The sequence below is a fragment of the Myodes glareolus genome, chromosome 22 (assembly GCF_982192425.1).
Source record: "Myodes glareolus chromosome 22, mMyoGla1.1, whole genome shotgun sequence".
Classification (NCBI taxonomy): domain Eukaryota; kingdom Metazoa; phylum Chordata; class Mammalia; order Rodentia; family Cricetidae; genus Myodes; species Myodes glareolus.
In genome coordinates, this window is record NC_142047.1 from 39,174,467 (window position 1) to 39,195,951 (window position 21,485).

At 45.7% G+C, this 21,485-nt stretch overlaps 1 protein-coding gene across 1 annotated transcript in view; it reads right to left on the reverse strand.

The window, feature by feature from the left end:
• The window catches only part of Pkd1l3 (polycystin 1 like 3, transient receptor potential channel interacting), a 56,395-nt gene extending 41,627 nt beyond the window's left edge, over positions 1–14,768 (reverse strand). Inside the window, exons 1-6 of the mRNA XM_085682239.2 lie at positions 14,480–14,768; positions 12,837–12,950; positions 8,830–8,931; positions 5,393–5,454; positions 3,113–4,237; positions 942–1,073 (exon numbers count right to left, since the gene is read on the reverse strand). Coding sequence (XP_085538365.2) covers positions 942–1,073; positions 3,113–4,237; positions 5,393–5,454; positions 8,830–8,931; positions 12,837–12,950; positions 14,480–14,768 — 1,824 coding nt within the window. The remainder of the gene's footprint in view (positions 1–941; positions 1,074–3,112; positions 4,238–5,392; positions 5,455–8,829; positions 8,932–12,836; positions 12,951–14,479) is intronic.
• Between the last annotated feature and the right edge of the window lie 6,717 nt (positions 14,769–21,485).

The window sequence follows — 21,485 nt, forward strand, 5'->3', positions numbered from 1 at the left end:
GATCAAGGTGAAGAGTGAGCAGGATGGATGAAGGCACAAAGCAGTTCAGAGAGGGAATAAAGGGGAAGGGTCCATATCTGCTTGTGACTTAGGAACAGCTAATCGAGGGCAAAGGGAACAATGGCCACATCTGGCTAATGAGATTTGCAAGGGCAAAGGGGTGTCTAGTAGGGGTTGTTTCCTCATGATTACATTTGCTCTGCTTTGATTTTCTTCTGAAGAATGTATTGCTTCTGTAATTGAAAAATCTAGACAGAACGGTGATGTGGCTCACTTGGTAAAGTGTTTTTTTAGAATGCGTGAAGCCCCATGGGTGTGGGGGAGGGGCATATCTGTTATATTGGAACTGGGGTGGCAGAGGCAGGAGGATCAACAGTTTAAGGTTATCCTAGGCTACACATCAGGACTGAGACAAACTTGGGAGACCTGAGACCCTATTTCAAAACAGAAAAAGTGAAAACAAACACCCCGTAGCAAAAACAAACAAACAAACCAAAGAACCACAGCCCCAGAGACACGCTTATTGTGATGTATTTACAAGCGTTAAAAAAAATAGAAAAGAGAAAGTTGAATTTCTTATGCTTCCACTTTTTATGCATAAGAAGCAGCCTGACCAGTTATGGAAAGTGATGTCAGGAAGCACGGGGGGGGGGGCAGAAAACTGCAAGGTCGGGAGCATTCCGATTGTGCTGCCTGTCCTAAGACCTTGTATCTACGGCAAGCCGCACATCTATCTCAGCTGCACGATTTCTCCTAACAAACGAATTAAAACGAAGTACCCTAGTCAGTACTCTGAGAATACCATCGCCAGTCAGTGCATTCATTTCAGACTTCAGGACGCAATTGCGTTTGCAGATACTCAGCTCTGTCCAGTTCTGCTGCGGATGGCACAGTCTCCACCTCCTTCCTTCCCTTCCTGCTGCTTCCCCATTTCTGAATACCTGAGCTGGTGTAGGAGATGTCGGAGGGGAGTTTCTCACTCTCTGGAGGATGTCATAAGCTTTCTGGAATTCACTGTGTGCTTGAAAAGCAGGTATTTCCGGGACCATCGTCCCTGCTGTCTGATCTGTGACCTGTTGGGAAGAAAAGACTTTGTCAGGCTGGAGAGATGCTCAGTAGGCAATGGTATTTACTGCTAAGACTGAAGGACCCCCGTTTGATCCCTGGAACCCACATGGTGGATGGACAGACTGATCCCTCCAAGTTGTTCTCTGACCTCCATGTGAGTAACGTAGCATGTGAACATCCCCGGTTCCACACACACAACTAAATAAATGTAAAAAAAAATTAAAAGATAGTATTTTGTGCTGGGCAGTGGTGGTGCACACCTTTAATCCCAGCACTCGGGAGGCAGAGGCAGGTGGATCTCTGTGAGTTCGAGGTCAGCCTGGTCTACAGAGCGAGTTCCAGGACAGGCTCCAAAGTTATACAGAGAAACCCTGTCTTGACAAACAATAATAATAATAATAATAATAATAATAATAATAATAATAATAATAATAATAATATTTTGTTAAAATTACTTAATACAGAATTATCATGCATTTGGAGTTTAGTATGCTAAGTTAATGGTCACCGAACAAAGCTGACCTCCTACAAAGCTGACCTTCTAAATTTCATGAACCGCAGGCTTTTTCAAAAGGGCAGTTACTTTCAGAAGCAAGTGGGTGGAATTGATTTTCACCTCCTTCATACATGAGAGAAGATGAATAAGAATTTTATAGAATGAATATTCCAAAGGCAAATGAGGTAGCTGGTAAGATTACAGGAAAGAGTTCATAGAGAGCTTATCTAGCAAGTACAAGGTCCCGAGTTCAAGCTTCCACACTGGGGAAGAGTTCATGTTCGAACTCGAATGGGCTAGGGCCTCTCTCATCAGTCACTAACTCAGAAAATGCCTTACAGCGGATCTTATGGAGGCGTTTTCTCAATTGAGGTTCTCCCTTTCAGATAACTCTAGCTTGTGTCAGGTTGACACAAGACTAGTCAGCATACCATCCTCGTGGGGCACATTAATAGGCCATACCTGACTTTGTGGGAGAGGTCACTTTTAAAACTGTATCATGGCTTTGATAACTGAGGTACAAACAGGAACAGATGAAGGTATGGGTGAGCGGTAGCTGCCACCCCATGACCCAGTGAGATTGGGCTTCCCGGGTGCTATCCTAGCTACGGGCAGCTGTGGGGACACATACTTCGTGCGGTATTTTAGAACCCAGTTGGGCTGCATCATGGCACACCTTAACATGTATGTAGTCCAGGCTGAACTTAATCCTGCAATCCTCCCGTCTCAGCCTCCTGAGCACTGGAATTACAGGTATCTTTTACCTCACTTGACTGTATCTAATTTTCTCTACTAATGAACATTTAGTTTTAACACATGTCTGGACTTGAGCAACCTTGCTAAATTCTCTTAGCAGTTCTGGTAATTTATCTGTAAACACTTCTGGATATTTGGTCTATATTTCTGGCTTCTCTTTGTTTAAGGGAAGGAACCAAACCCTGTTTTTGGTTTAAGCTCTCGCAGGCTGGTCCTTCCCCAGTGGGAGACAGTGCTGGGAGAAGAGGGAACTCTAGCTGCCAACACCATGTGAAGCAAATCAGAGCAAGAGGGACATTTTAACGGTAAAGTGTCAAGCTGCATGTGAACTGGGTTGGAATTTTTAAAAGCAGAAGTGGGGAATGGGATTCTTGTCAGTCATCTTGTCTCAGTGGCTTTACCTTTTCTCTAGCATCTCTGATACAGCAGGTGGCTAGCAGAGGTTCTTCACACACACACACACCGTGGATATGTCCTACATAGGAATGAGCCCTCAAGTGCTGCAGTGGGCAATGGGCACATAACCTACTGGTTAGACTTATTTCATTTTTGCTTTTAGTATACAGTCCTCCTGGGAGGTAACAGGGTAGCCATTAAAAACACAATTAAAAATCATGACTCTGGAGATGACATAAGAGGACACATGGGTTCTTTCCATGACTATATTTTTCAATACTGGTGATTGAACCTGAGGTCATGCACATGCTAGGCCAGTGTTTTGCCACTGAGCTACATCCCCAGGCCTTCCAGGGTCATGAAGCTACCCAGTTACCTTCTGTTTCCCAGACTTACCCGATAGACTGTACTTGGAAATGACATTTGAGGGTGAGTGGAGGTAACTTCTGAGTGCGAGTCTTCCTTTGGGCTTGAAGTGATGTCTGCCAAAGATCTTCCAGCAGGAATAGTGGATTCAGGCCTGGTGACCTCTGTCATGACAGGCCATGGTGAGCTGTTTGATATGGGTGTGGCTGTTGTCACCTGTAATTGGCTGCTGGGTGCAGGTGTGGCAGTGGTCACCTGTGGTGAGCTGCTGGGTGCAGTTGTGGCTGGCGTCACATGTGGTGAGCTACTGGATACAGGTGTGGCTGTTGTCACCTGTGTTGGGCTACTAGATGCAGCTGTGACTGTTGTCACCTGTGATGGGCTGCTGAATGCAGGTGTGGCTGTTGTCACCTGTGATGGGCTGCTAGGTGCAGGTGTGGCTGATGTCACCTGTGGTAGGCTACTGGATGCAGGTGTGACAGTTGTCACCTGTGTTGGGCTACTGGGTGCAGGTATGACAGTTGTCACCTGTGTTGGGCTACTGGGTGCAGGTGTGACAGTTGTCACCTGTGGTGGGCTACTGGGTGCAGGTGTGACAGTTGTCACCTGTGGTGGGCTACTGGGTGCAGGTGTGGCTGTTGTCACCTGTGGTGGGCTACTGGATGCAGGTGTGGCTGTTGTCACCTGTGGTGGGCTGCTGGATGCAGGTGTGGCTGTTGTCACCTGTGATGGGCTGCTGGGTGCAGGTGTGGCTGATGTCACCTGTGGTAGGCTACTGGATGCAGGTGTGACAGTTGTCACCTGTGTTGGGCTACTGGGTGCAGGTATGACAGTTGTCACCTGTGTTGGGCTACTGGGTGCAGGTGTGACAGTTGTCACCTGTGGTGGGCTACTGGGTGCAGGTGTGACAGTTGTCACCTGTGGTGGGCTACTGGGTGCAGGTGTGGCTGTTGTCACCTGTGGTGGGCTGCTGGATGCAGGTGTGGCTGTTGTCACCTGTGGTGGGCTGCTGGATGCAGGTGTGGCTGTTGTCACCTGTGGTGGGCTGCTGGATGCAGGTGTGGCAGTTGTCACTTGTGAGCTTCTGGTTGGAGCCGTGCTTATCATCCATGGCATGGCTTTTGGAATTTCCAAGGGAACGCACTGTGTCTTAGACTAGAAAACAAAAACATGTCAAGGAAGAGGTTGAATCACATTATACCAAGTACAGCATCATTGGGGCAGTATTCCGTCTGCACGCTGAGCCTCCCATGTCCTATAGGACATTGCTGTTGAACATGGCCTATACTGTACATTAAGGAAAACGGGTTTACTGCCCATTATTCAATAAGTTATTAAACACTGACTACATGCTAGGACGTGTTCTCGAGGACTCAGGGTGCAGAACAAAATGAGCCTAGTGTCTGGCCTCTTAGGGCCTCCATGGAGTGGAAACTGAGAGACAAATTGCATCAGGTACTGAACACGTGCATGAAGGAGACCTCTAGGGAAGCAGATGGGGTATAGTGAACACTGCGCTTCAGACCGGAAGTCAGAGGTGAGAGTGCATACAGGGAAAACGTGGGCTCTGTCAATATGTCTGAGGACATCTGAGGGGGCCAAAGCCTGCTAGGTGCATCTGAGGAGGAAGCAGGAGGCTAGTAAAGAAAGGGGATGGGAGATGGGGATGGATTGAGCAGTGGGGATGAGGGGCGTGTCCAGTGCCAGCAATCAGGATCCCTCTGAGTACTGTGCGGAGGTCAGACAGGGAAAGAAGGGGCAAAGAAACTGGATAGCTGAGGGGCCCAATGTAGCAGTTCAGACTTGGGTGACCCTCTCCTGGCAGCATTTCAAGGGATGTCAGCTTGGGAAATGCCAAGATGGGAATTTTATTTCACCTTCATCCTTTTACATTGCTAGAGACTCTTTTCAGTTAACATGGTATCAAAGAAACAAAGCAATTTAGATAGGCCCTAAAAGGTCACCAGGCGGACCACGAGGAGGAGGCCGGGAATCTGGTGGCTGCATTGACGGTTGCTGCCTTCCCTTCCCTCTGACTCCTCTCCCTCTTTGACTTGCAGATCTTATTTTATATTGCACGAGTTTCTAAAAGCTGCCCCAAGTTCTCTGAATGAATCAGAGGGCAAACAAACAGCAGCAACGAGGGGGTCATCATATCTTCATGAAAGCACAAAGACCAGTTGCTAGAACTTTCTTCAGATTACCCAATAGCTTCTTCCCTGTGCTTTCCTTTCTAGAGTTGTGCCTGGCCCACTCTCGGCAGGCCCCACTGACGGGAAAGATTAACACGCGTGTCTGTGAACTACATACATAATGTTCGTGATCAGGAGAAGCACGCTGCTGGCGACATGCGGTTGACGAGTAGGCATCTCCTAGAGAAATGAGAAGGGAAAACTGTATCTGATTAACTTGAAATCAGTCAGAAAACGATCATTTAAAAAGTTTTGTCCAGCTGCCATTATTGCTTGCTTATGTGCGCGCCTCATCAGAGGCTGGGAGCCTCCTGCATGCTGGGCAAGGACGCCATAACTGAACTAAGTCCCGGACCACTCGTTATTGCTTTCCGTTCCCACATTCTCCATTAAGACAGCCGTCACCCGAAGCATCAAGTGCCTCGGAGCTTCGGGGTGTTGGTAGTCTAGACCCTCTGCAGAGCCAGTGAGGGGACGGCAGTGAGAGGCCAGCTACCAGGGTCAGGGCAGCCCAGACCCCTAATTTTGTAAGAACCTTTGTGTTATTTCAATCAAATTCTCTTAGGCAGTGTCTCAGTGTTTCTATTGCTCTGATGAAACACTGTATCCAAAAGGCAAGTAGGGGAGGAAAGGGTTTGTTTGGCTTACACTTCAACATTGCTGTCCATCACCGAAGGAAGCCAGGACAGGAACTCAGACAAGATCGGGAGGCAGGAGCAGATGCAGAGGCCATGGAGGGGAGCTGCTTACTGGCTTGCTTTCCATGGCTTGCTCAGCCCACCTTCCCATGACACCACCACCGTGGGCTGGGCCTTCTCCCATTGATCACTAATTGCGAAAATGCCTTATAGCTGGATCTCAGGGAGGCATTTCCTTATCTGAGGCTCCTTCCTCCTACGACTGTCACTTTTGTCAAGCTGACACACAAAACCAGCCAGCACAGGCAGCCAATTAGTGGTCAGGAGTAGTTTAAGGCTCCAGAGGGTGTTGTGGGGCCCACCACGAGTCTTCGCCACCTCTCTCACTATGACAGACACAAACCTAAGAGGGGAGGACATTTCTTTGGACTCATCACTGCAATGCTAGCATGGCAGATCTGATCCAGGAGTTCACATCATGGAGGATAAGAAACCGGAGGGGAGAAGGTCAGAACTTCCCAGCTTTCTCCAGAGGAGAAACCCCTCACCCGTGGGACAGTGTCACCCCACATTCTAGGTGGATCTTGTCTGTTCTTTTCACACTCTCTGGGAACACAGTGACAGACACACTCAGAGCTGTCCACCACCGATCTCCTAGGCGATTCTAATGCAGTCAGGCTGGGAGTGAGATTTGCCTGTTGCAGACAATTTGTGAACTAGAAAGATATTGCCTTCAGTGTTTTCTCCCAACTTGTTACTGAGTAAACGCAAGCTCTCTTCCCTTGCTTTCCTGGGTTAGCATCTCGGCAGTAAAATGGGGATAAAAGTCAGGGAGTGTTAAGGTGGTAAGGAAAGAGGGAGTCTGCCTGCAGTCTGACTGAAGCCTCTCATGGGATTAGTTCAGAATTTGTTTCTTTAAAGGGTTTTTAAAAGGGAGCCTCATGACTCAGTGGTTAAGAGCACTGGTTGCTCTTCCAGAGGACTTGGGTTTGATTTCCAGCAACCCCATGGAAGCTCACAACTGTCTATTACTCTGGTCTCAAGGACTCCAACACCTTCCATGGACACCAGACTTGCACGTGGCGCATAGACATTCAGGCGGGCAAAACTCTCATATGCATAAAAAAAGGATCTCATCAGAGAGATTTCTTTATGCAGCGGATGGTGGTTAATGAGGATGCTCCCAGCTGGTTGGGGTGCAGAGAACAAGTGCCCGCGGTGTGCTCAGTCACAAGTGGAGCATCCGTATCACCGCCCAGCAAGGATCAGGTCCAGTCTTGAAAGAGGGCGCAGAAAGATTGTAAGAACCAGGGAACAGGGATGACCCAGTGACACAGCATCTTCTGGATGTGACAGCACAGCTGTACTCATGAGCTGTGGCTGCCAGCACAAGACCTGCCCTAAGACCAAGCCAATCAATATTCTAGAACGGAGGTGGAGAGAGTCTGAAACCCTTTCCCTTTAACTCAGCAATGATGGTTAGTGGATGACCTGGGGGGCGGGTGGAGAAGTCATCCCCCAGGGGCAGTTTTCTTTAAGAGTGTGGTCCTTAGTAGGTCAGCCAAGCTCCAGTGTATGTCCCCTGCCCCCAGAGTACGTGGGCAGCAGAAACTGGACTTGGTGGCTAATAGAAAGCAAAACAAGAGGAATGAAGTTGAGGGTGCACAGGGAGGCGGGAGTTGATCTGGGAGGAGCTGGAGGGAGAGAATGAATATGACCAAAATATACTGTATGAAATTATCAACGATAAAATATTGGTTTAAAAGTTGTGAAGGCCTGGTGGTGGTGGCACATGCCTTTAATCTCAGCACTTGGGAGGCAGAGGCAGGTGGATCTCTGAGTTCAAAGCCAGCCTGGTGTAAGGACAGCCAGGGCTACACAGAGAAACTCAGTCTCATAAAACTTTAAAAAAAAAAAGATTCTTTGTTTGACAGAGAGTCCATTCACTTGTGTTTGTGAAGTCAACCCCGCCTCAGGAACAATCACTAGAACCACTGTAAACCAGCCTCACCTTTACCCTGTCTAGTGCTCAGTCTAATTGTCCAACATGAACACAGACTAAAGTATTTTCAAGCAAATGCATCTTCTCCAATTAGGATTTAGAGAGAGAGAGAGAGAGAGAGAGAGAGAGAGAGAGAGAGAGAGAGAGAGAGAAGTTTGCTTTATTCTAATAAAAATTATTTTGTAATAGAATTTTTGTGAGAAAAAATACTTTGCTCCTCATTGTAGAGCAAGTAAAGAGACACTCAAAGGCATGCAGAGCGCTGAGAAAACAAAACAGCCAGGTGCAGAGAGGCTTGCTTGCCATCCCAGCATCTGAGAAGCTGAGCAGGAAGAGTCTGGGGCCAGGGTATAGCAAGACCCTTGTCTCAAGAGGGGAAGAGGTAAAGTGTGGACATAACGAGGTCTGGGGAGACGGCTCAACGGGTAAAATGCTCACTGGGAAAGCATGGGAATCTGGGTTTAGAGTTGAAAACCCATGAAAAACTGGGCCTGGCAGTGCACACTTGTGCAGGCCTGTTACCCCAGTGCTAGGAGGTGGGAGCAGGGGGATCCCCAGAACTGACTGGCTAGGTAGTCTAACCCAAAGCTCGGAGTGAGACAAAGGCATTCATTCACAAAAGCTATGATGTAGAGCACTAGAAGGAGACTTCTAGTTTACACACACATGCACACACACACACACACGTGCACACACACACATACACACACGCGCACACACACGCTCAGAGCCCTGGGCTTGATTGCCTGCACCACAGAGAAGGAAAAGGCGTACAGACTGCGGTATTGAAATCAGATATGCAGATTCAAGCAGGTGCTTCCTTGGCTCCAGATATGATAATTCGTTCAGGTTTACCTCAGCTCCGGGCACTTACAAGGATGACTGGATCACACACTTAGAGAAGGAACACATTACCTGAGGCCACATTCGTCTGTTTCTGGGCTCCTCTCTTTTTCTTGGGTTTCCGTGAATTGTTCTCATTGTTCCCAGGGCCTTCAGGAGGCTGGGGAAAGCCATCTGTGTGGTTGGGGCATATCTGTTGGTTATGGCTTTGGCTCGAAACTCACAAATGGTCATTTTACACAAACACACATGATAAGCATGAAAAAACAAACACAGATTATTAATCATTTCCATTAGATAGCAATGTGGGGATGCTGAAGTAGCCCCTTCACTCTGACCATCGCCACATCTGGCTGTACACTACCAGATGCCTAAAACTGGGTCTAGTTGGCCAAGAAACGAACAACAGAGGATTAAAATCTTTGTATGAGAGACCTGCCAAAGAAAACATCTTCCTTTTTGGTTTTGTAACTTGGGTCAGTAGAGCTCAGGTCCAGAAATTACCGGAGTGGCAACATGTACTTCACCTGAGGCACACTCTCAGCCCAACAGGGACATCCTGGAATGCCTCATTTTCTACATACAGACACATAATACATACATACATGCACACATACATACATACATACATGTTCCTCACACATGCAAACTGAACACTAGAGAAAACCATACAACTACACTGGCTACATCTCAAGCTAAAAGTGGGACCACAATCCTCCTCAGCTTGCATCTGCACTGTCTGGTGATCACCAGCGTGTCTAGTCTATTAAATTCTGTTCTTGCTCGGCTCCCTTTGACTTCCCTACTCAGCCTCCAGCAACCAGGAGCCTTCCTTAGGGCAGATGGCAGCTTGCTTTTTACTTTATTTTACAGTGTGTGTGCTGGACGGAATGAGAATGACCCTCATAGGCTCATATGTTTGCATACGTGGTTCCCAGTTGATGGAACTGTTTGGGAAGGATTAAGAGGTGTGGTCTTGTTGGAGGAGGTGTGTCACTAGGGGTGGGCTGTGAAGTATTAAAAGTCCATGCCATCCCCAGTTAGCTCTCTTTGCCTTGTGCTTGTGGACCAGATGTGAGCTCTTAGCTGCTGCTCCAGCCACCTGTCACCGAAACAGCAAGAACAAGAAACTAGCAGCTTCTATTTCCTTTGTGACCTACTCATTTGATTCTTTTCTGATCTGAGCAAAACTATTCTGAGAAATTATTAAATGGTTTAAATATGTTTTCTCTGAAACATCTTTATTTTTTATTTTTTTTTAATTTGGGGGGATTGTTTTTTAAAGCCCTTGACCTAAATGTTCTGTATTCTTTTTAGTTTGTTTTGTGCTGATAAAGCATCCCAGACTCAGTGCTTTATAAAGAGCAGTAGCTTAGGGCTGGGGTGTGGCTCAGCCATGGGTGCTTTGCTAGCATGAACAAGATCCTGGATTGCATGACAGCTCAGGAAGAAAGAAAAGAGGAAGGAAAGGAAGAAGAGAAGAAAAAATAAAAGGAGAATGAAAAAATCAGAAATATATGTATTTTTTCTCAGTTTGGGAGCTGGAGAAGGCTAAAATCACGACTCTGGCATCCAATATCTGGTGAGGGCTGCATCCTCCAGAGCGGGGAAAGCAGTGGCCTCCCATGGTGAAAGGAGATGAGACAACTTATCACCAAATCCCAGTCACAGGGGAGGGGAACTGGTGGGTAAGGGAATCTAAAAGGTTCCACTTCTTAGAGTTTCCATTAGCCAAAGCTGGATTCAGAGGGATACACTCAACACAACAATACTTACATAAAACATCAGTGGTCCAGCGACGGGACAGTAAACAAAGTACATTCAAAGAGGTCTAGCTGCCCTTTCTGCCCTGTTTTCTTCCTACCCATCAGCCTCTCGTTCTGTTCAGCCATTTTCTGTTCTGTTCGTGTATGTGTGGTGTGTGTGTGTGTGTGTGTGTGTGTGGTGTGTGTGTGTGTGATGTGTATGTGTGTGTGGTGTATGTGTGTGGTGTGTGTGTGGTGTGTGTGTGGTGTGTATGTGTGTGTGTGTATGTGTGTGTGTACACACACTCATGCTCTCTTTTAAAAATAGCCGTACTCTCCCTATTGTTCTTCATTTTGCTTCACTCCTCACTAGAGAGCCCATATGGCAGATAATTCCACAGCAGTTTTTGGAGATGTGCATGTCTAAGCACAGAAGTCTAGGCATCAAGCTGGGCATGGTGGCCCACACCTGTCATCCCAGCACTTGGGAAGTAGAAGCAGGAGGGTCAGAAGTTCAAGGTCACCCCTGGACACATTACGAGGGGGCAGCACAGGGTGCGGACAACTGTATTTGTAGAGTCCAAAATCAAGAATTCATGAGAATGCCTAAAGACTCAATGGTCACTCACAGCTGACGTCCACATCATCAAGTAGATGACATTCATTAAAAACTGCATTGTTAACCTGGCAGTGGGCTTGCTGAATAAGCCTCCGTAATTACCACGGGTGAGTGACGACGGTGACATATAGCTAGTGAACGTTAGGGAGGCAGCTTGTGAGGAGGAAACAGTGGCTGCTGACGTGCGAGGGGGTCAGTCTTATTGCCTCGGCCTCCTGAGCAGCAGCGAGCAGCCCTGGCAGCGGAGAAGGGCACAGCACAAAGAGCTGGGAATGGTGAAGCCCAAGGGGCTTGATGTTAGGAGTTTATTACATTGAGACAATGACTGCTCTGGGAGCAGAGGCAAGAGGATCCTTTTAAGTTTGAGAGGAGCCTTTCCTACAGAGCTAGTTTCAGGACAGCCACAGCTACAGAGTGAGAGATGCTGAAACAAAACAAAACAAAACAAAACAACCAACCAAACAAAAAACAACAACAACAACAAAAAAGGCAGCATAAAATTTTGTCCAGATTGTCTGAGATATTGCAAGGGCTTCAAGAATCTACTGGGCCATGACTAAATGCTTTATGAAAACAGATGCCAATGCCGGGAGTATCACTTAATTAAAAAACAATATCTATGCTGGAGAATAACCTTAATGACTAAGTGTGCACTCTGTTCTTGCAGAGGAGCTGAGTTTGATTCCCAGCATCCATGCCAGGAAGCTCATATATGCCTATAACTCCAGCCCCAGGGAGGGTCTGATACTTCTGCCTCCTGGCCCCTCCAGGAACCTGAATTCATGTTCTAATAGATAAAAATGGCAGACACACACACACACACACACACACACACACACACACACACACACGCACGCACATGTGCGCACCCACTGATCATTTTGAGTTTCCAGCTCCGGGGAAGCACACTTCTAAGAGATGATGGCTTTTTTTGTCTTCTCATTTTCATTTGCCACATTCTCTTTGCTTTCCCATTTTTGTCTCTACAACCCAGAGCTGACCAGATTAGGGGTCCACATTCAGAAAGTGAAGGTTACTAACTCAATTCCTCTCGCACTTCAGTCAAGTCACCCATGAGAGGACTTCAACTGGCAACTGGCATAGTGGGATGTATGAAGGCATCACTCACCCCAAAGGGCGGTGGGTTTTTTTTTTTTTGGTGATAACTAGTATTATGAAAATAAAAATTGCAGGCTGGAGGGATGGTTCAGAGGGTAAAAGCACCTGCCTCCAAGGCTGATGACCTAAGTTTAAACCCCAGAACCCACCTGGTGGGAGGAGAGAACTGACTCCCTCCCACAAGTTGTCCTCTGACCTATGTATGTGCACTGTGGCACACGTGCCAACCCCTGCATTCCCACAGGCACACAAAAACAAGTTTAAAAAGATAATTACAGGGGCTGGCGAGATGGCTCAGTGGTTAAAAGCATTGCCTGCTCTTCCAAAGGTCCTGAGTTCAATTCCCAGCAACCACATGGTGGCTCACAACCATCTGTAATGAGGTCTGGTGCCCTCTTCTGGCCAGCAGGAATACATACAGACAGAATGTTGTGTACATAATAATAAAATAAATATATAAAAAAAGATAATTACAACAGAAATTCCTGTATGGACCCTGTGGTCCATTTCAGACTATTTAAAATAAATCCTCTCATGAGCATTTCCTTATGCAAATGGGTTTCGAGACTGAAATTGATTGCAGTGTCATCACTCACCGATCTGGCAAACGAAATGATGCGTCTTCGAGCACTGGTCCGATTTTGAAGTGATGCCATCAGGGCGTATGACCATGGAGCTGCACTCTCTGGCCTTTAAGTCAGTGGCATCTCCTAGAGGGACACTGGACTCTCAGGAAGGAGAGATGACTCAGGGGGCAAAGCACTTGCTGGACAAGTGTGAAGACCTGAGTTCAAATCACCAGAACCCCCATAGAGTCAGGCATGGTAGTCCATGTCTGTAAGCCCAGTACTTGTAGGTGAGATGGGAGGTGGAGAAAGAGATTCCCCGGAAACCTGTGGGTCGGGTGTTCTGGGGTACAGCTAGCCTTGGGTACAGCTAGCCTGGGTATGCTGTCACGAACAGCAAAAAACAAACAAACAAACAAACAAAAAACAAAACAAAAAAAACTTGCCTCAAACAAGGTAGAAGGCAAGGACCAAAACCTGAGGTCAGTCTCTGACCTCCATATATACATACTGTGGCACATGTACACATGTACATGGTGTGTGCACATGTACCAACATGAGGGCCTGATTTGTCTGGTGTCCAACACATGAAAGTTTATTGGTTTGGGACAACGGTCTATATTCTGTCAATTATATTTTAAATAAACGCTGATTGGCCAGTAGCCAGACAGGAAGTATAGGCAGGACAGTCAGACAGGAAATAGAGGTGAGTCTATTTCAATGAGAACAGGAGGATTCTGGAAAGAAGACCCAGTCTGCAGTCCCGTCCCAGTCATAGAAGAAGCAAAATGTGACTGCCTTGCCAAATAAGGTACTGAGCCATGTGCTAACACAGATAAGAATAATGGGCTAATCTAAGTTGTAAGAGTTAATAAGAAGCCTAAGATACTAGGCCAAACCAGTTTATGATTAATGTAGACCTCTGTGTGATTTCTTTGGGACTTAACGACTGAAGAAACCAGGCAGGACAGAAAACTCAGACAACAGTTTATGACTCCTCCCTACACACTATAGATTACTCTTTAATAGTAGAGGGTTTTAATCATAGAACTTAAAATTAATTACCTAGACTTTAATGGAGAAATGATGATATAATAATTTCTTGGGGAATTTTTTTCTCTAAAACTGCAATACTATGCTACCTAATTTTGTAAGAAAGACAACAGATGGGTAATTTCCTTCTAGCTTCTGTTTTAGGAAATTTGGAGGCAAGGATAACAAAGAAAATCATGGTAAAACCAATGGCTCTTTGGGATATATTTGGAAGGTCAAAATTCAGGAGGTTGAGGAGGGGGACTGAGAGTTTGAGGCCAATCTGGGCTAAATATCAAGTTTTAGGTCATTCTGTGTTATAAAGCAAAACGATCTCAAATACAAAACAAAACAAATTGAACAAACCTCAAAACACCCCAAATTAAACAAAGCAAAACTACATCATACATGAAGATGGGGACACAGGCTTCATTTATTTGACATAAAGCCCTTTGCTACTCTACAGAGACAAATGAAGGTGGAGCCATAAAAGTGGACGCCCCGCAGTGAGAGATAAGACTTGAAGTCACGGCTATTTTCCTGAATATAAAAGCTGAAAGATTCAAGCAACTTTCTTCCCCCCCACCCCCAGAACAAGGCACAAGATGCTCTTTTCCTCAGCACTCATACCAGAGCCCTACCTGTGTGGGTTGCCTCTTGATGCTTTCTTGGGGGCGGTAGGCTTCTTCCTACCCACCACGTTCTCTCCATTTTGGTGAAGTTTTGTATGAAAGTCTGAAGCCCTTGGTTCCAAGTCAGGTGTCCTCTCTGGGTCTCGCAGTAAGCCTGTGCTTCATTGAAGCTGCAGTTAAGCATGTAAAACCGATAGCAGATCTTTATCTCATTTGACTGAGGGTTGTTCAGCTCTTGTCCCAGAAAGACACCTACTCTAATGTACAGCCAGAGCCAGGACCTTCTCAGGAAGAGCATCTCCCTGCACTGTGAGCAAGACAGTGTGTGGAGGCTCAGCAGGTGCCTGGCCCTTTAAATACGACTCAGAGTGTTTGTCATAATCATTGGTATTGTTCTTTGGTGGGATGGGAACAACCTTTTAAGGAGGAAAAAGGTTTTGCTTTGTTTAGAGAGCCCAGATGGAGTTATTACCCGCTGCAAATAAATGGAAACAGGTTTTCCATCTGTGTCTACATAACCAGATGTGTCTTTAGCAAATAAAGATCCATTATGCAGCTAAGTCTTTCTGGAAGCAGGGAGAGGCTGGTGGATAGCTACGCCAGTGTTCCTAGACTCGGTGATTTTAGTTTTTGCGGTATGGAGATCCAGCTGGGGACCTCACGCACACCACACAAGCACTCGGGCATGGAGCCATGCCCAGAAAAATGGATTTTTTTTATATAAAAAAGAAGACTATTCTTATTGAGTCCTATTATTGAGTAAAACATTTAAAAATATTTACTTATTTTTATTTCATGTGTATTGGTGTTTCGCCTATATGTGTGTATGTGTGCCATGTGCATGACTGGTGTCTGCAAGACCAGAAGAAGCTGTCAAGTTCCCTAGTCTGGAAGCTACGATGCTTGTGAACCATCGTGTTGGGTACTGGGAACTGAACCTGGGTCTTCTGAAAGAACAAGTGCTCTTAACCACTGAGCCATCTCTCCAGCCCCCATGACTGATTTTTTTTTTAAATTATCTTTATCGGCCATTCATCTCGCAAAGGATTATATCCAGACTGTATAACGAACTCAAAAAGTTAACAAAAGAATAGGTAATGCAACCAGTAAATAGACAAATGATCTGAACTGACATCTCAGGAGATACACTAATGGCAGATAAAACATAAGGTAGGAATTCTAAGCATCCTTTGTTAGACAGGGATTGACCAAGTGTCACAGAAATAGAAGAAGGAATAAACTGGTCCCCAGAGGAGCAAGTTGTTCTTTCTTATGATTGATTTAACTTTATTTTATGTGCAATGGTGTGAAGGTGTCAGATCACCTAGGAACTGGATTTACAATCACTTATGAGCTGCCATGTGGGTGCTGGGTATTGAACCTGGGTCTCTAGAAGAGCGGTCAGTGCTCTTAGCCACTCAGCCATCTCTCCAGCTCCCAGATTGTTCTTTTATTAGCACCGTGAACGGTGATGGTCTCTTCCATGTACATGTGGTGTGTGGGTCTTGGGGTTTTATAGGATGTGAAAGGGGGAAACTTTGGGGACCAAAGAGTCCAGTCCATCTGCTGGTCACTTCCCTTGTGGTCTGGAAGTGGTGGGTGCTAGTGGGTTTGATGTGTGGACCTCCTTATCAGAAACATCCACTGGTGTCATCAGTCAGTCAGCTTTCCTGCCCAGAGCTTCTCAGTCCACCCGACACTTTTAGGTCATTAACCCTTCATCCCCAGTCACCAGGAAAATGTCAGCCAAAGCTGCACTAGAGTTTTATTTCTAGAATAGCTTAGAATAGCCAGCAGCAAGATGGGGGAAAGTGACCCTTGTACATTGTTGGTGGTAATGTAAGCAAGTGTAGCCTATGGGAAATAATAGGGGAGATCTAATCGACAAACTCAGAACTGCTATGTGACCCTGCTATAACAGGACTAGGTGTGTACCCAAAGGGAGTGAAGTCAGCATCAAGAAGACAGCCTGTGCATCCATGCTGATCTGAGTACCATTCGCCACAACCAAGCCACATCAGCCCGGATGGCCAACTAAAGAAGAGATGGTGGATCTATACAGCAGAGTCTATTTGGTCAGGAAGGGTGGGATCATGCCATTTTCCAGGAAGTGGATGGAACCGGAGGTTTTCATGCTAAGCAGAATAAGTCAGATGCAGCTGATCAATTGTCACACATTTTCTCACACTTTCTTTCTAGAGGCTAGAACTTAAAGGTGACCTGAAGCCAGTAGAGGAAACATTATGGAAAGTTTAGGAGACTAGGGAGAGGGAGGAGGAGAGGCTAAGACGGTTTAGACGGGAGTATGAACCAGATTGAAATAGGATAGATTCAGGTATGGAAATGCTACAGTGAAGCTCATTAACATACTGTTAGTATGGATTATTATAGTACACATCCTATAAAGAACGGACGGCATTACAGGATACACTCGTCAATGCAATGTAGTAAAGCAAATGAACACGTCTGTCATCTCAGAACTACCCTCCAAAATGCTTTTGTGACAGAGCAGTTAGAATCTACTCATGCAGCAGGACTCCGTTTCCCAGAGGGGTTTTAATGGGTAAGAACATAAATACTATCGCTGATAAATCTCCGGGCTTGTGTGTCCTCCATATTTGCTGCTACTGGGATTGGTTCAGATGGCTGTATTCTGTTTAAGTGCACAGAACCAAAATTACACGTGAACTGTATTTTAAAGATCTTACCTAGTCATTAAAGCCAGATAAACAGTTGATGAAAGAATGAATTTTAAAAAAGCAAACAAAACTAGAAACCAATAAAGCTCACACTTGACTGAATCCAACAGCAAATCTGTGTGGTTCTGGCCTATGACTGCACCGTCTCCTTTGCCTGAGGCATGCACAGTACTTCACGCCATTGGGAAGCTTCAATTCCCTCATTTCTTTTTGGTTATTGTTTTGCTGAAAAACCTTTGTTTACAGAGCTTACCCCTTGGTTTCCACCTTCGTTGATTTGTCCAGCTGGTCTTTTTCTTTTATTCATGATCATAGAAGCAAGCAAATGCAGTACTGAACCATCTGGCAGCTTTCAGGGTTGAGATGGTCATCTAAGCAACCCAAATAATGCTTCTTTTCTCTCTACCTGTGTTTGGTGTGCGTGTTACTGGGATGGAATTCAGGGCCCCATGCATGAACTCTACCATGGAGCCGTACCCTCAGTTCTTAATGTCCTTATGAGTTTGAAAACCATTGTGGAAACAGACATCTCTGAAGTCGGAAGCTGAGGACCCTTAGTTTGAAAATGCTGCAGTATCCTGTTGAAGGGCATCGTCTGGTCCATACTTTGAAAATGTCTAATTCGGGAAGAAATGAAATTCTTGTACTTAATGACAAGAGGAAGAAGGTTCTGGTGAGTAATGCATTGAGAGGAACCAGGAGTAAAAGGTTGTCTCACTCACAAAGACAAACTCATCAGGACACCCAGACTTAGCAGAGAAACCCTGAAAACCAGGAGGGCATGGGATGATAATGTCATTCCTAGAGTTAATAACCAAGATGACTAAACCCAACAATGTTATCTGCCGGTGCTGATGGAGCTGTGGCGACCTCACAGGACAAGTGCACTTAACCACTTCCCAACACAAATATAGAATTTAACACAACCTTTGACTGTTTGCTGGCGGGGTGCCACAGAGAAATTTTCCTGACCCAGCAGTTGCAGAAGGGTGGGGGTCCTTCTCATGTGGCAAGATTACTTTGGTTACCAAGGTTGCTGGCTACAGTCCTCCCATCTGGCAAGGCCAGATGGGTGTGGCAGCCTCCAAGTGGGCAAAATGTTCTCTTAATATTCCTCCTTCCTACTTCACACAGTTTTCTTACTTAATTTTCTATTTTCTAAATTATACTTATCCTATATTTTCTATATTATACTTATCCTTATACTATTAGACTTACCCTTATACTATAGCTTTCCTACTTTACCTACACTACAGATTCCTCTTTTTTTTTCTTATTCAGAGGGATCTGTTTCCATGCTCATTACAGTAAGATAATCCTATATTCAAGTGGGGAACACTGAAAGCATTTCCTCTAAATTCAGGAAGGATTAAAAGGTGTCCATTCTTCCCAGCTGCACTGGCTGGTGTTGTGTGTCAACTTGACAGAAGCTAGAGTCATCAGAGAAAGGAGCCTCAGTTGAGGAAATGTCTTCATGAGATCCAGCTAAAAGGCATTTTCTCATTTAGTGATCAATGGGGGCGGGCCTAGCCCATGGTGGGTGGTGTCATCCATGGGCTGGTGGTCCTGGATTCTATAAGAAAGCAGGCTGAGCAAGCCATGAGGAGCAAGTCAGTAAGCAGCACCCCTCCATGGCCTCTGCGTCAGCTCCTGACTCCAGGATCCTGCCTTGTCTGAGTTCCTCTTCTGACTTTCTTCAGTGATGAAGTTAAGCCCAATAAACACTTCCTTCCCATCTTGTTTCTTTGGTCATGGTGTTTCATTGCAGGATTAGAAACCTAACTAAGACACTATTCAGTATAGCACTGGAATTATTCACCAGAACAATGAGGCAAGAAAAAGAAATAAAAAGAGCTACAAACAGGAAGGGGAGAACTCAAATGATCCCTATCTACAAATAATATAAGCCTATACTTAAAGGACCTCGTGGAGTGGGGGCTGGAGAGATGGATCAGTGGTTAAGAACACTGGCTGTTCTTCCAGAGGACTCGGGTTCAATTCCCAGCATCCACATGGCAGCTCACTGTTTGGTTGGGGGCTTCACCCCAGCTCCTGGCATCTATTTTGGAATGTTGGGTGCAAAGCTCCATTTCAAGCCACCTCCCCTGGGAGTTGCCTCAGTCCAAACTCCACCTCCAAGAAAGCTGGCCAAATGGTGACCTCTCTCCAGGGAAGGTCAAGACCACTCCAACAGGCTATTTAAACTGCCCCCAGAGAATGAACACATGGTCTTTCTGATTCTCCGTGGTCCTCCTGGTCCCCCCTCTCCCCTTGTTTTCCTGGAGGGCCACCTTGGAGCGCTAGCATCCATTAAACCTGAACTTCTTTCTGATTTGGCCTGATTTGGCCTGATTTGGACTATTGCATTGGTGGAGAGGTTTGTCAGGCTGAAAAAACTAAACATTTAGAGGTCCCACCGAGATGGGCTGTTTTTCCTATTGACCCAGGGCTACGTGTTGGAAAAAAACGTTCTTCTTGCCTATGCTCTCCATTCTTCTTGCCTATGTTCTTCGCCAGGCTAAGATTGGCTTTGTCTGGGTGAATTCCCCTTTTTTCAAGTCCATGCCCCTAGGGTCCAGGGCCTGCAGGTTTGTACAAATCCTCAAGATTTAGGCATAGGCGAGGACTTTATGGATAGGGAGTCATTAACCTAGGAAATAGCAAGGATTGGCAATTGGAGGAAATTTAAAATCGTGAAATTAAAAATCTGTTCAGCAAAGGAGACAGTTACCAGAGTAAGAAACAGACTACAGCATGGGAGAAAAGCCTTGCCAGCTACCTATGTGACAGTGGGTTAATATCTAGCATATAAAAAGCACTAAACATAAATACCAGCCCTTCCCCATGTAATCTAATCAATAAATGGGCAAACAAAATGAGGAGACAAGTTTCTAGAGTTGCATGAATGGCCAATAAGTCATATGAAAAAATGTTCAGCATCCTTAGCTTTCATGGACATGCAGATCATAGCTACATGGACATTCAGTTTCAACCCTCGTCATGTCTTTCATGAAGAAAAGAAACAACTATGCTGGCAAGCATCCAACCAAAAGGGAAACCTTGAACACTGCTTGGGAGAATATAAATTGGCAGAGTCATTACATGTGAAAGCCTGGTAACCTGAGTTGGAACTCCAGAGCCCACAGGATACAGAGATAAGCATCTGTATCCAGCATTCCTACAGGAGTTGGGAGATAGAGACAGAATCGCCCGCTAGCCCAGAGTAGGCAGTGCTGTAGAAACAAGAGAGGTCCTGCTCCTCAACAGAGCAGAGAGAACTGAGTCTTGAAAGTTATCTTCTCATCTCCACATGTCTGCCATAGCAGGCTGGTGCCTGAACTCTCACCCATGGAACAAGAATTTAAAACCAACCAACAAACAGAATCACCACCAAAAAGTCCTAGCTATGTCATTTCTAGGAATATACATATTCCTAAAGGAATATTCCTAGCACACAGCAGAGGTACTGTGCACCATGTTTTTCTCCCCCCACCCCCAACGCTATTCACAGCAGCCAAGTTATGGAATCAGTAACAGAAGAACAGATAAAGATACTATGGTATACATAAGTGTGGAACAATAGTCAGCCATTAAAAAGACTGAAAGGAGATTAATTTACAGGAAAATATATGGGACTGAAGATCATGTTAGGTGAAGCAAGCCAATCTCCAAAAGCCAAATATGTTTTTTTTCTCATATGCAGAATACAGACTTAAGATTTAATCATTTTAATCATGTGTAGGTGTATGTGTCTGCATGTGGGTATGTGCAAACGAAGACTAGGATCTCCTGAAGTTGGCTGGAGTTACAGGCAGTTGTGAGCCACCTGTTTTGGTGTTGGGAAGGGAACTCGGATCCTCTCCAGCAAATGTTAAGAGCTGAGCCATCTCTACAGTCTCCCCAACTTGCCCCAAATTATGACCTAAAAGGGGGGGGTAAAAATTTATGTATTTATTGTTTACAACGTGCTGGCATGAATGCGCTCTATAAAACAGAATTCTTAAGTTTTCTGCTTTAGTGAGGTGCCTTGACTAAAGAATCATGCGGAACCTTCGGGATACAGTCCTTTGTTTCCTTCCGAAAAGTAAGGAAGCATTAGGGTAGTGCACACTAATGGGCACTGGAGTCTGCAGACTTCGGAGGCGTCTATTCCCCACTCCAGAGGCTTCTGGAAACCTCTTCCTCACCGATGCACAGAAGGGAGGGTGTGGAATTTCAGACAAGCTCGGCGCAGTAAGAAGCATTCCACAGAAGGCGTGATACCGGTAAAACAGAACCCAGCGACGGACAAGAGGAAGAGGTCCGGTTCCAGGCAG